The sequence below is a fragment of the Tursiops truncatus genome, chromosome 12, assembly GCF_011762595.2.
Source record: "Tursiops truncatus isolate mTurTru1 chromosome 12, mTurTru1.mat.Y, whole genome shotgun sequence".
In the NCBI taxonomy this organism is placed as follows: Eukaryota; Metazoa; Chordata; class Mammalia; order Artiodactyla; family Delphinidae; genus Tursiops; species Tursiops truncatus.
Window position 1 is genome coordinate 41255536 of NC_047045.1, and position 12854 is coordinate 41268389.

The 12854-nt window shown below is 39.1% G+C and overlaps 1 protein-coding gene across 6 annotated transcripts in view; it reads right to left on the minus strand.

The window, feature by feature from the left end:
- Positions 1 to 12589, minus strand: part of CDK19 (cyclin dependent kinase 19) — a 179716-nt gene extending 167127 nt beyond the window's left edge. For 3 of the 6 annotated variants that reach the window (XM_073789508.1, XM_073789506.1, XM_019929576.3), the window contains exon 1: positions 12332 to 12465. Coding sequence is in view for 4 of the 6 variants with exons in the window: in XM_073789506.1 (XP_073645607.1) it covers positions 12332 to 12452 (121 nt within the window). In the remaining 2 variants the exon portion in view is untranslated. Of the gene's footprint in view, positions 1 to 12331 lie in introns of all 6 variants that reach the window. The other 3 variants (XM_019929577.3, XM_019929578.2, XM_073789505.1) reach the window with 3 other exon arrangements.
- Positions 12590 to 12854: the final 265 nt, after the last annotated feature.

The following is a 12854-nucleotide window of genomic DNA, read 5'->3' on the forward strand; positions in this document are numbered from 1 at the left end:
CTGTGATCTTTTTTAGTCAAGTGTTCAAAACCTTTTGATATTTTGACAAACTTCCCAATATTGAATTCTAAATGAAGTCTTTTTGACCTCCAACTAACTTTGGGATTTTCCAGAGGGCCCCTGGAAATTTGTTCTCTCTCCTCATAAAAAGAGAGATATTAAACTAGTTAGGCTTATTTGATATGTTAAATTACATGGGAAGCATTGTCAAGTAAGAAGTAATGCTAAACTTTGTATCAAGATACGTGTTCTAGAAATTGTATGAAATTCCTAGAAACCTGATATGCCCTGGTAGAATATTATTAGTTGTAAGATTATAATTCTAGTTATAATCTTAAAATGTTTTATGTCACAGAAATAACCAAATTTCCTTGTCAATAATGAACTCTCATCAGATCTTTAGCAATGGACATTTTTAAGTCTTTTGTCATTTACAGACAGTTATTGTTTTACTCTGATGCTTTTGCAAAAGTGAGACTCACGGAAAGGACGCTACCAAGAACTCTTTACCACTGACACCACTGTAAATTATAAGGTGTAAAACCTTGGGTACATATTTTACAACTGAAGAAGGTTCCACGTGGCACCTTGTCCTGTGCAAATGCTGGAGGCTTCGAAATCAAAATGACTAGGGAACGAAGTAGCCAACATCTATGTAGACTGCTTCCTCCTAAGATGTCAGATCAGGAAAGTTTCTTTCCATTCCTCCTTCCCTCTCTGACCATACTTTTCCTAATTCTTACACCATGAAGGTATTTATGATTCTTTTGTACACTTCTTACCATGCTCTGGCCTGGAAATAAAATGCCATTGTCTACATACCCCAGGCCACTGCAATCCAACTTCCAAATGACTGTTGAATTTGCCATGATTCTGGTGATCCTATAGTTCTGCCTGTCACAAAATTCTCCCTGATGTCCAATGCCTCAATTTCTTGGAACAAACTCAGTCCCCCTCTATCATGTCATACTCCCTAAATTTGGGGGTTTATTTCCCTGTCTCTGGTTAAACCCCCCCTTTGTAAAGAGCCTAAATACAGGGAAACCTGTATTTAGGCTCTTTACAAATAAAGGGACACAAGGGAAGGTAACCAGAATAAAAATGCCTGTGTGGTCTACAGAAACCTTAAATTTTAAATTATCAGGAGGCATTCATGATTCAAATTCGCTTCCTTTGGCAGATCCCTCCTCCCTTGGCTAGGGAGTAAGTGCAAATGAGGCTATGATCAAGAACGTCTCCTTAACTGTTAAAGATACTGCAAAAACTACTGCTAAAGCAACAGCGGCCCAACAAAAATCTCTAGACTCTCTGGCCAGGTTGTTCCTGATAACAGGATAACCCTTGATTATCTTTTAACTGAGGAAGGAGGTATCTATGACATGGCCAAACACCACTTACTGGACTTGGATTGACACTTCTGGGAAAATTGAGACCCAGCTACATAAGATCACTAAACAAGCCAGTTGTCTTAAGAAAGTTACTTATTTAACAGAGTCTTTCTTTGACTTATTTGATTCTGATTGGTTTGGGTCTTGGGGACCATGGGTCTGAAGTACACTCCAGACATTGGGAATTATCCTGCTTATATAAATAACTATAGTAGTCTCCCTGGAACACTGTATTCTCTCAAAAGTTTTAAATACATGTTTGCAGCCACTACAGCAAGTAAATGATCTCCTTAGCTAAGACCAGAATGTCAGAAAAGGAACAAAGAGGGAATTCCCTGGTGGTCCAGTGGTTAGGACTCCGCACTTTCACTGCTGAGGGCCTGGGTTCAATCCCTGGTGAGGGAACTAAGATCCCACAAGCCGCAAGGCACGGCCATGGAAAAAGAAAAGTGTTAGTCTTTGCTAACTGACATTTCTAATGGTCCCTTTCCCCCTTCAGCGATCCCTTATACTAGTGCATCTGCCTATCCTGACTGACCTCTGTTGCGCCCTTCTTGATAGCTGTTTGAGTAAGAACATTTTTAAAGAATTATAACCAGCTTTTACAAATTTAGGAAAGTGTAAACCAGAGATTTTGTTTCAATCCTTCCAACTATATTATAAACACAGGAGCCTCAAATTTGCAGCTAGCACAGGATCAGACACAAAGTAGAATTCAGTAAGTTATTATATTGATTATAATTCCCTACACATTGATAAGTAAAATATAATTTCTCTATGAGTGAAAACAGAAAATGTTCCCATTGTCTTGGTCTAGCACTCAGATTATAAGAAAAAGAAGGAAAAGCTAAAAATAGCAAAAAGAACCAAAAAATCACTAAAGAACTGCTTATAATGGTGAAACATCAGAAACAACCTAAATATAAATAGGGAATTTATTTATTTTATTAAAACAATGCCTTGTTGAATTCAGGCAGACTCCTGAATCCAGTTCTTGCTGAATAAAAGAATAGCAACCCCAACTGAAGACCAAATTGGTAATCTAGAAAATTAAATAAAAGAAATCGTCCAGAATGGAGATGGGAAGGAGTTGAAAATTTTGAGAATGAATTTGAGACAGGGAATATAGTGCATAAAAAGGTCAACATTTCTTAATAAGCAACCTGAAGAAGAGAACAAAAGAGGTAACAGAAGAAGAACTAAATAACAGGAGATAAAAATTGCCCTAAACCAAAGACAAAAGAAAGGGCCCACTTAAAAGATCTGTAAGAAACTGGCAGGATTGGAAATGGGAAGTGAAGGCATGAAGGTAGGAGGAATGCTACTAAAGCTATTGAATACCACCTTTTAACTTTTGAAGTTGAAGTTATGTTCATAGATCATCTATTCAAAAAATAAATAATGTGTAAAAGACACAAGAAACAAAGCTAGATAAATGAAGGGAAAAAAAAAAAAGACTTACACTTTCAAGACAGACTTTGGTGAAACTTTAGAATGCACGGATCAAGTGAAAACTCCTAAGAGTTCCACAGAGGAAAAAAACAAGTTTCCAGAAAGAAACTTCCAATGAGCAACAAGAAATGCCAGAAGCCATGAAGCAATAGTTTTGGGTTCTGAGAAAAAATATATTCTTAATATAGAATTCTATATTCAGCCCAACTATCAATCAAGTATGAGGACAAAAAACACTATCAGACATGCAAGAACTCAGAAAATCTACACATCCTATATGAAAAAGCTACTTAAAAAGATATCCTCAACTAACCAACAACAACAAAAAAGAATCCAAGTAAAACCAACCATGGGATATAAAGAAATCTGCTAGCTGAGTATGACCCAGAAGACTTGAAAAAAGGGCAAAATAAAGAAAATCCATTGGGCATTAATACCTGGAGGACTGTTTCAAGCAGCACTTATTTGGTACACAAGCCTACATTTCCTTCTCTATGGGTCTCGATATACTAATTCATTCACCAATAAATAATTTCATAATCATAATATTTTAAAGCTGCTGAATGGCTTCCAGTGTTCACTTTTTTAAATCAACCCATAGACAAAAAGCAATGGATAAACTAGAAAGCTATAAAAATTATACTTTAAAAATCAGGAGATAGAGAAAAAGAACAGGAAAAAAATTTGTTACTTTCCTTAACATTCACACGAGGAAGACCACAGATAATATCTGAATTGACAAACCAAGAAAAAGAAATTTAAGTTTATAGCTTAAAGTCATAAAAGTAATCACCACCAAAAAAATTTAAATAACAAAGATAAAAAATTTGAAGGTTGAGATGGGAAAACGGAAAACAGGGGATAGTGAAATCTCTCAAAATTGCTCAGCTTTTCTAATGGAAAGTCAACAGAAACTGCCTAAAGTTGATAAATCAAGACAGAATTATACGTATGCTACTTAAAGTTATAATGGTAAGCAGCAGCAAAACTTAAAACGGAAACAGTTAACACTGGTTATCTCTGAGAAGTGAAGGGGGCTTGGGAGTGGGCAGTGAGAAGGAAGTACTGTTGGAGTTTTTTAATCATGTGCAACTATTATTTGATAAATTTTTATTTATTTATTTATTTTTGGCTGCATTGGGTCTTCATTACTGCATGCAGGCTTTCTCTAGTTGTGGCGAGCAGGGGCTACTCTTCATTGCAGTGGCTTCTCTTGTGGCGGAGCACGGGCTCTGGGAGCACAGACTTCAGCAGTTGTGGCACGACAGCTCGGTAGTTGTGGCTCGCGGGTTCTAGAGTACAGGCTCATTAGTTGTAGCGCATGGACTTAGTTGCTCTGTGGCATGTGGGCTCTTCCCGGACCAGGGATCAAACCCATGTCCCCTGCCTTGGCAGGTGGATTCTTAACCACTGCACCACCAGGGAAGTCCAATTTGATAAATATTAATAGCATAAAAATAAAAATATTTCCACTTTGATACAAATTATAAAGATGAAAAGATTGCTGAGAACTTAGTTAATAGAACTTTGGATTTCTAAATTACACAAGCTCAAATTACATATAAATTTCCAGAAGAAAGGAAGGTCACAAACAGTTTTATAATTTGCACCAAAATCCAAAACAATAGGATTCACTCAGGTTTAAGTCACTCTTAAAATGCAAATATAATTAGGGACTTCCCTGGTGGCGCAGTGGTTAAGAATCCACCTGCCAATAAGCAAATAAGCCCATGTGCCACAACTACTGAGCCTGTGCTCTAAAACCCACGAGCTACAACTACTAAGCCCGCATGTCACAACTGAAGCCTGCATGCCTAGAGCTCATGCTCTGCAACAAGAGAAGTCACCGCAGTGTGAAGCCCACGCATCACAAGGAAGAGTAGCCCCCACTCGCTGCAACTAGAGAAAGCCTGCACACAGCAACAAAGACCCAATGCAGCCAAAAATAAGTTACTTACTTAATTTTTTTTAATGCAAATATAATTGTAAAAGGGAAAGGGAAAAAGGAAACTAACTTTTGTAAAAAGCAACAATAGTTTGTGCCTCAAACTGCTTAGGTCTCTCACCAATGAGCTTATTTAAAATCATAACTAAAATAACTTTTCTACAGAAGGATGCAACTAACCCACCTATGAGGTGAAAGTTTTACCTTATTTTTCCAGCAGCCATAGACTTACCTTTCTGTCCAAATGTAAATATCTATAGATATCTGCAAAAGTTTGCCATGACAGGGCTTTGGTCTGTGATCACAGAACAAAACAAAGTTAGCTGGCCTACCTGGTAATTAAATCCATATGCTGATCACGTTCATCTTAGTAACTGAGATCAACCACAAAGTCTCACTGAAATAATATTTTTAAATAGAAAATATACAAGTTCAAAGCCTCTGTAAGGAGGGTATATTTTTCCTTTAGAAAGGCTGACTCAATTAGAAATTAAAAGTATTTTATAAGGACATAAATTATTTGAGGACTTTACAGGTTATTTCTCTTTGATCCATCACCCACTTCTGTATAAGAACTCACACCCTCAATAAAAAACTACTGCTGCACACTTGTATCTTGAATTACATCCTGTCCTCTCTCTCGAGATTCTTTTATCCTGCACAATGCATGCTCAAAATGGCTATTACAGGAAGTGTTGGACTATCAGCTATTTATAAATGGACAAAAACCTTTAAATAGCTCTGTTAGCTACCTCTTTATGGTTCTAGACCTTAAAAACTACCTGTTTTCAAAGACATAGTCATGCTGGTAATTCAAAATGTTCAAAGTGTCCTTTTATTTTGGAATCCAAAGCTGCACTAAATTATATAGTCACAATATTACAAGATAACAAACAAGCTGATCTTTAAAAACACATTAGTCGAATACTCTTAGTCTAATCATTTACCACCAAGAAAATTCCAAATTGCAATATATTGCCTTCAAGCCTTCTATATTGATGTCTAACCCACACTACACTACTTCAGAATTTTGCAAAAGACACAATTTAACACCACATATTAACTTTTTATCCAGTATATCCAGTTCAAAAATATAGTACACAAAAGTAAAAATTCTTAATTCATCAATATTGATATCCATTGTACTGAAAAAGAAAACCCTTTCCATTGATCTACTTTTTTCCTATCTAAAACTGACATGTCTTTCCCATGCTGCTAAAACAGTAACTTGCATTTCCTATGCAAACTAATAATTTAGAACTCATTTTGTATGTATTAATAATTATTATTTTTAAAGTCTTAACATTTCTCTTCCTTATTCTCAGCCCTCCTGTCTCCAGTCTTTAGAGATTTATATCGGGTACATCACCATATTTGCAGATCATTTCAAGGCATTACTTCCAAAAGTAAGCAGCTTTTAGAAACTTAACTTACAGGGATACTAATATGCACAAAATACTGTACCTACTAAGGATATTCACCACAGTGTACTTGCAAAAGACTGGAGACAGCCTAAATGTCCATCAAGAGGGATAGTTAAATGTATGTAAGTACAATGTAATATAATGAAACTATTATAAGGAACTAGGCATCACTGTACATAAGATATGTAATGATCTTCAAGGTTATATACAAGGTTAAAAAATATACAGCAGGAACAGTACAGCACACTACCATTTATCATTAAACACACACACCTCCGAGAAAATCTCTCTAAAAAGGAAAACCAAGAATGGTTGCCTCTAGAAAGGGAAAAGGGTGACTGGGAAAGGGAAGGCTTACAGTATGTTGTATAATCTTTTTTTGTTGTTTTTTTTTTTTTTTTGCCATTGAAGAATTTATTGAAGCATCAGAATACTCGGAACAAACACATTGAATGTATCACAAATTACAGATTTGGCAAAACATGGAGGGTGGCAACCAGATTATATAAGCTTTTTTATGCACACACATTTACTACTTACTAAACACATATGCTCTTTTTGTAAAATGAAATACTTTTTTTTGAATAGTAATCAAATATCCTTGATAGATTCCATTCACAAATTGACAGCTTTTCAGTTCAAGTATTAGTTTGCTTTATCAAACTACTTCAGCCTCAAATTTTCTATTACTTGAAAGAAAAAATACAAACTTTCCTATTTCATTTGTCCACACCATCAGTTATACGTTTTTATTAAAAGGTCACTTCATGGATTTACGAATTGCGTTGCTAAGCCGCTTGTTCCAAAAAACTCTAAACCTGAGAAGTCCAATATCACAGCTACTAGCCAGTTTCTCGGTCACACTAACTGCATTTCTTGAGCCACACGTGGCTAGTGGCTGCCATACTGGACAGCACAGATGCATTTTCATCATTGCAGAAAGTCCTACTGGACATCACTACACTAGACTAAGGGCTGGCAAACTAAAGCCTGTGAACCAAATACAGCCCACCACCTTTTTTTTTTTTTCCTCCTGGAACACATTCTAATTTGTATTCATTTATACATTGTCTGTGGATACTTTGGCACTACTATGACAGATTCAAGTAATTGTGACATAAATGGTAGGTATGGCCCACAAAACCTGAAATATTTCGTTTCTGCCTCTTTACAGAAAAAGTTTGTCAGCCAGTGCTCTAGACAATCAGATTTCATTGAAAAGAACATTCCCCTGGGCTCCAAAAACAAAGTTCTGAAGGCTTGCAGTGCATAAAGAACCAATTAAACAAGCTGATGTCCACTTGATTTACTAACTGATAAAAGTATTTAGGTTTTTTTAACATGAATCCATAATACCAGAAAATTTCCTAAAATATGTTTGAACGCTGACGTTTTCTAAGCATCTCTATAACATCGCTAGTAAAGCACAGAAGACAGATTACTACAGTCTAGCAATTTTAGAAGAACTGGCCTAAGAAGAAAAAAAGTGCTTAATAATTCAAAAAATTACCCATGTTATTTATCAAACTATTACAAGAAATGTATCAACTGTCTTGAAAAGCAGCACATTATTTCTTACAGAAAAAATTACACTAGACCTAGTTAATGTTACATAAATATTTACATTGAACTGCTTATCTCATGTAGCATCCCCATATTTCAGGCTTTCAAAACAATTACTGAAAACACCAGTTAAGTATGTTTACCAGAACAAATATACATATGTTTTCCAATTTAGGGCATTTTTTTTTAATTCAATACAATTTTTGAGTGTGCTTACATACCCAACCCTGTACAAGTTGCTGGAAACAGGATGATGATGATCCATTTGTAGTTAATAGTTTATGGAGCAGACTAGTATCACAGTGATATTATACACATAAGAACAAGAGGGGCAGAAGCACAGATAATGAGTACACTGGGTAACTAAGGGAAGACTTCTAGAAGAAAAGCTATTTGAATTGGGTATTGAAGTGGGAGCAGGACTTTCCCAGGTTTGTGGGAGGGGGAAGGAAGAAAGGAATGGCAGAGCAACACCATTCTGGTTTGAGTGCAGAAAAAGAAAATGAGACATGAAAAGGACTTAGCAAATCCTAGGGAAAAAATGAGCAGTTGAATGCTACAGAAGCATATGGCTTGAACACACTGGGAAAAAAGGAGGGAGGTGGTGGCAGGCGTAAAGGCTGTAAAGACTAAAGACTTTAAGATCCAAATGCAAATGGCTTTACACGCCAAACTAGGGAATTAAGATCTGATGTAACCGTATGAGCCACAGAGAATATACAGCTTTACAAGAAGAGATATGACATGATTGATTTTATTTTGTTAACACTGGCAGCAACTTGGATCTTGGACTACAGTGAGGGAAGACTAATGGCAGAGACCAATTCGGCTATTATGCAAATCAGAGATGATGGCCAAAAGTAATGAGACTGAAGATGAAGAGAAACCAGATAAAGAGAAGCAACTGCATGTGGTAGAATCTCCAGGCCTGAACTCCTATGTTTTTAAAATGCCCCTGATATGTGATACTTTCCCTTTTCCATATTTTTCAGTACAGATATAGTACCCTTTGCATGGAAGAAGTTTATACAATAAGATTGTCAAAAGTGGAAGCAATGTGGTCTTTTTTGTTTTTTCTCCCAAGGTATTAGGAGGGAAAACACATTAGGAAATACAAGAGCTCAAGAGTCAAGAGATCTGGATTACAGGCTTGTCTTTGCCAAGACTATGGGCATGACAACCTCTAAAAGCTCTGGTTTTCTAATTTGTAAAAAGAAGAAATTAGACTAGATGATATGAAACTCTTGAAAGCTCTAAAATACTATGATCACAGTGATACATCTTTAATCTTTGGGAGGTCTCCAAAAAAATGCAAATACAATTATCTATTTTAACTACGAACAAAATGTGAAAAACCCGTTAAAAACATACTACACTTATTGTGAAGGATTCATGACAGACATTAAAACATGTAGTTACCAACTACTTCTCATCTGAAACCCTAAGGCAAAACTGAAACTCAGTAAGGTAACTCTGTCAGCCATTTCACTTTCAATTACTATATTTCAAAATAACTCCAAAAAGCAGCATTCTTTTATTGGAGTGGTTCAAAAGACTAAATGAATGTCTGCAAAGTTGAATGGTAGTATTGTTGGGTACAACAGTTTTCAGACATAACACTAGTCTATGGAATCATGTTTGCCTGAACCTCTTATTCACAAAAGAACTTTTTAACAATATTCCTTTATCAATCAAAACAAGAAGTGTTTCAAACTTGATAAATATGGTCTTGAGATTTGTAACCATACTGTTATGTGACTTTTTCCTAATGTTGAAAACTGTATTACAAATTCTTGCTCATAAAAAGTCTAGAAATATTCTAAACTGGTTTCTCTTCAAGAATAACTTCTAAGCCTGATTTTTTATTTAAAAAAAAAGGATAGCTGGGTCAAAAGACCCCCTTCCTTCAAAACAAAAAGATGGAACAAATAACATTGCTATTAAAGGTGAAAAACCCAGATGTAAATCTTGCATTTCCAGTCCATTATAAATTTATGTAGCATAATTAATACAGCCTAAGTTAAAGTCATATTTCAAGGGAAACAATATTCTAAGGTTCTGTGAACTCTAGTATTAAACTATAAGCAGAGGCTTTTCTAATGATGTTTTATGTTACATTACTTCTTCCAGTGTTTCTTCTAGAGACCTGAACAATTTTGGGATTATATGCTACATTACATACACCAGAATAGTTCCTCTTTAAGGTACTCACGTGATTTCTCTCTTGCTCCCTAAAATAGCATTATACATCTGAGTTAACCAAAATAAATTCTGGAAAGAGCTATACTGTAATTTACTATGATCTGAGTGTAAAATCCTTTACTATGCGAATCTGTATCAGTTTAGAACCATTACTAAAAACTTTCTGTTCTTTCAAATCACCGGTATCAATGAACACAAAACTAATCCTGCTACCAACCCACAAGAGACGTGGGTGTTTACTATAAAGCCTTAAATCTCAACTAGACTCTTGGTCCAAGAAAAAAAAACTTTATACTGATTTTTCTTACATGTAATTTAGTGATTTAAAGTAATGCTTTCAGATCCTGAAAGTTTTTTTTAAAAGCATATATTTTGAAGATATACAAACTGATCTTACTCTACTAAAGAAGCTTTATTAATTCTAATTAAACAAATTTCACTCAAGAAGGAAGTGTATGCAAATCAAGAATTTTATTAGAGAGGAAAATATTCAAAGAACAAATATAAGCGGGAATTAAATTATCTGTTCTTTGTTGTAGCCCGTGCTATCCAAATACAATTCAGAAGCAGAATTTAGCTTTTCCTAAAAGCTGCTTGCTAAAAAAAAAACAAAAAAAAACTTTTTTTAGAAACAAAATTAAAATACATTTTTAAAATTCCAGTCCAAATATATTACAAAGTTAGCATGAGGAGTATGAAAAACACCGCCTCTGATTTGTTTTGTAATGCCAGTGCCGAAATAGGAAAGCTAGATGTGCTTTCTCCAAATATATCTGATAAGATTCCCACAGGAACACCAATATAACAAGTAAAGTGGATATTCCAAAGACAAAACACAAGTTAATTACAGTACTTCACATTCCAAGACACTCATCCAAGGACACCTGGCAATTAACTAAGGAATTACGAGAAAAGTTTACAAACAACTGAGTACTATGGGGTCCGTTCACTTACAACAAGAGAAAAAATTATTTGTAATAATAATAATCCTTTACACTTGTAAAGTACCTTGTAGTTTTCACCATGCGCGCGCACGCGCGCGCGCACACATACACAAACCCCCCTACCTACTTTGGTCCTAGAGTTCATCAATCAACCCAGAGAGTGTGCAGAACGATAAGCAGCACTTCAGGTCTTACTAATATCACTGTGGCTGATATTCAATTCATTCAGAAATGTTTCGCTATGATGCTAAAAACTCATCCACATAGTTTGATCGTCTTTAAAGTTTAAGCGGGATACGCAGATGTTCCCGGGCTCCCTAATGCTGGGGAAGGGGAACTCCTGCCAGGATGGGCCCTGAGGTGACGAATGGTTTTAACCCATCCTTCGCAGGCAGAGAACTGGTTCCACCTGTCCTGGAGTACGAGCCGTGTGCCCTCCAGTACGAAGGATAGGCATTCTCAATACAACGTCCAACTCTCCTTCTCCTATGAGAACAATCAGTAAGGGCTTCCTAAGGGGTTCCTACAATTCTCCCTCAACTCCCAGGAAGACAAAGGTTCAGACCCACTGTGTTACTCGAATTCCGTTCTGGATAATCTAGGTGCCCCATAAACCTCAGCACGCAGTCATTTGGCAGAGGATGGAGGGGAGGACCTAAGAATACCCAAGGTGCGGGGAAAGGAGCTACCAGGGCAAACTCTGAAGTTCTGCGAGCAAAACGCGGTTAATCTCTCAGAAGGTCCTACATTCGAGGGAAGGTGCGGAACTGAGAACGTGAGAAATCGAAATCGGAGGCAGGCGAAGCGGCGTGGAGAAGTGGCCGGGTATACGACTGGGACTGAGAGACTGCGCGGAGGGGCCATCGGGTTGGCTGGCCCCAAGGGCGAAGGTGCCCAACAGCTCAGATCCGTGAGGCTGGCGAGGACCCAGACGCACGGCCGGCCGACGGACTCCTCGGCTAGGTTTCAAACCGCCGCCCCCGGGAGGCGCTCAGCCGATTGGAAGTTCCACCACGACCGTCACCAGCCCAAGGCCGGAGCGGCAACTCCTCGGCAGAACTCTCCCAGCCCTCCGCGTCTCCCCTGGAGACCAGACACCCACAAACTCCACCTCCCACCGAGGTCCCAACTCGAGTCCCGCCGCCAGCTCCATGCACGCAGAGGGCGCCCCGCAGGACCGGACCTACGCCCCCCGACCGGGCTGCGCCGCGGGAGTTCAAGGGGTGCGACGGGGCCGCGCGGGGGGCGAGCAGAACCCACGTCCCTCAGAGTCTGCCCCGGGACGCGGCCCCGCGACCACCTCCGCCTCGCCCCCCGGGCACGGCCCGACCCGGCTCCGACCCACCCATCCCGCGCGGTCGCGGGCAGAGCTAGGACCCGAGCAAGCCTACTCCCCCCCGCCCCTGCTCTTACCCATCTTTTCGCCTCGCCTTGTAGACGTGCCCGTAGGTGCCGCGTCCCACTTTGCACCCTTCGTACTCAAACAAATCCTCCACCCGCTCCCGCTCCGCCGCCAGCTTCGCCTTGAAATCATAATCCATTGTCTGCTTTCCCCATAGAGGCACCGGAACGCGGGGGCCGCCGCCGCTCAGTCCCTCCTCCTCCTCCCCCCGCGACCGCCGCTCCACTTCTCGGGCCACCTCTCGGGCGCGCGCGCGCGCCGCCCGCCGCCCTGCAATCCGCCTTCAGCAAGGGACTCCTCGGCGGCCGCGGCAACCACCTCCTCCACCTCCTCCTCCTCCTCCGCGGCAGCGGCGGCGGCAGCTCCCGCAGGAACCCCCAGTCCCGCCTCCCCCCTTCATTTCCTTGTTTTGGAACCTGGTGGGCCGCGCCGCGGCTTCCTCGAGCTCATTAACGAACCAGCCCGCCCGCCCCGAGATCGCGGAGACTCCTGGGAAATGTAGTTCCTCGGGCCTCAAGAATGGCTTGAGTTTCG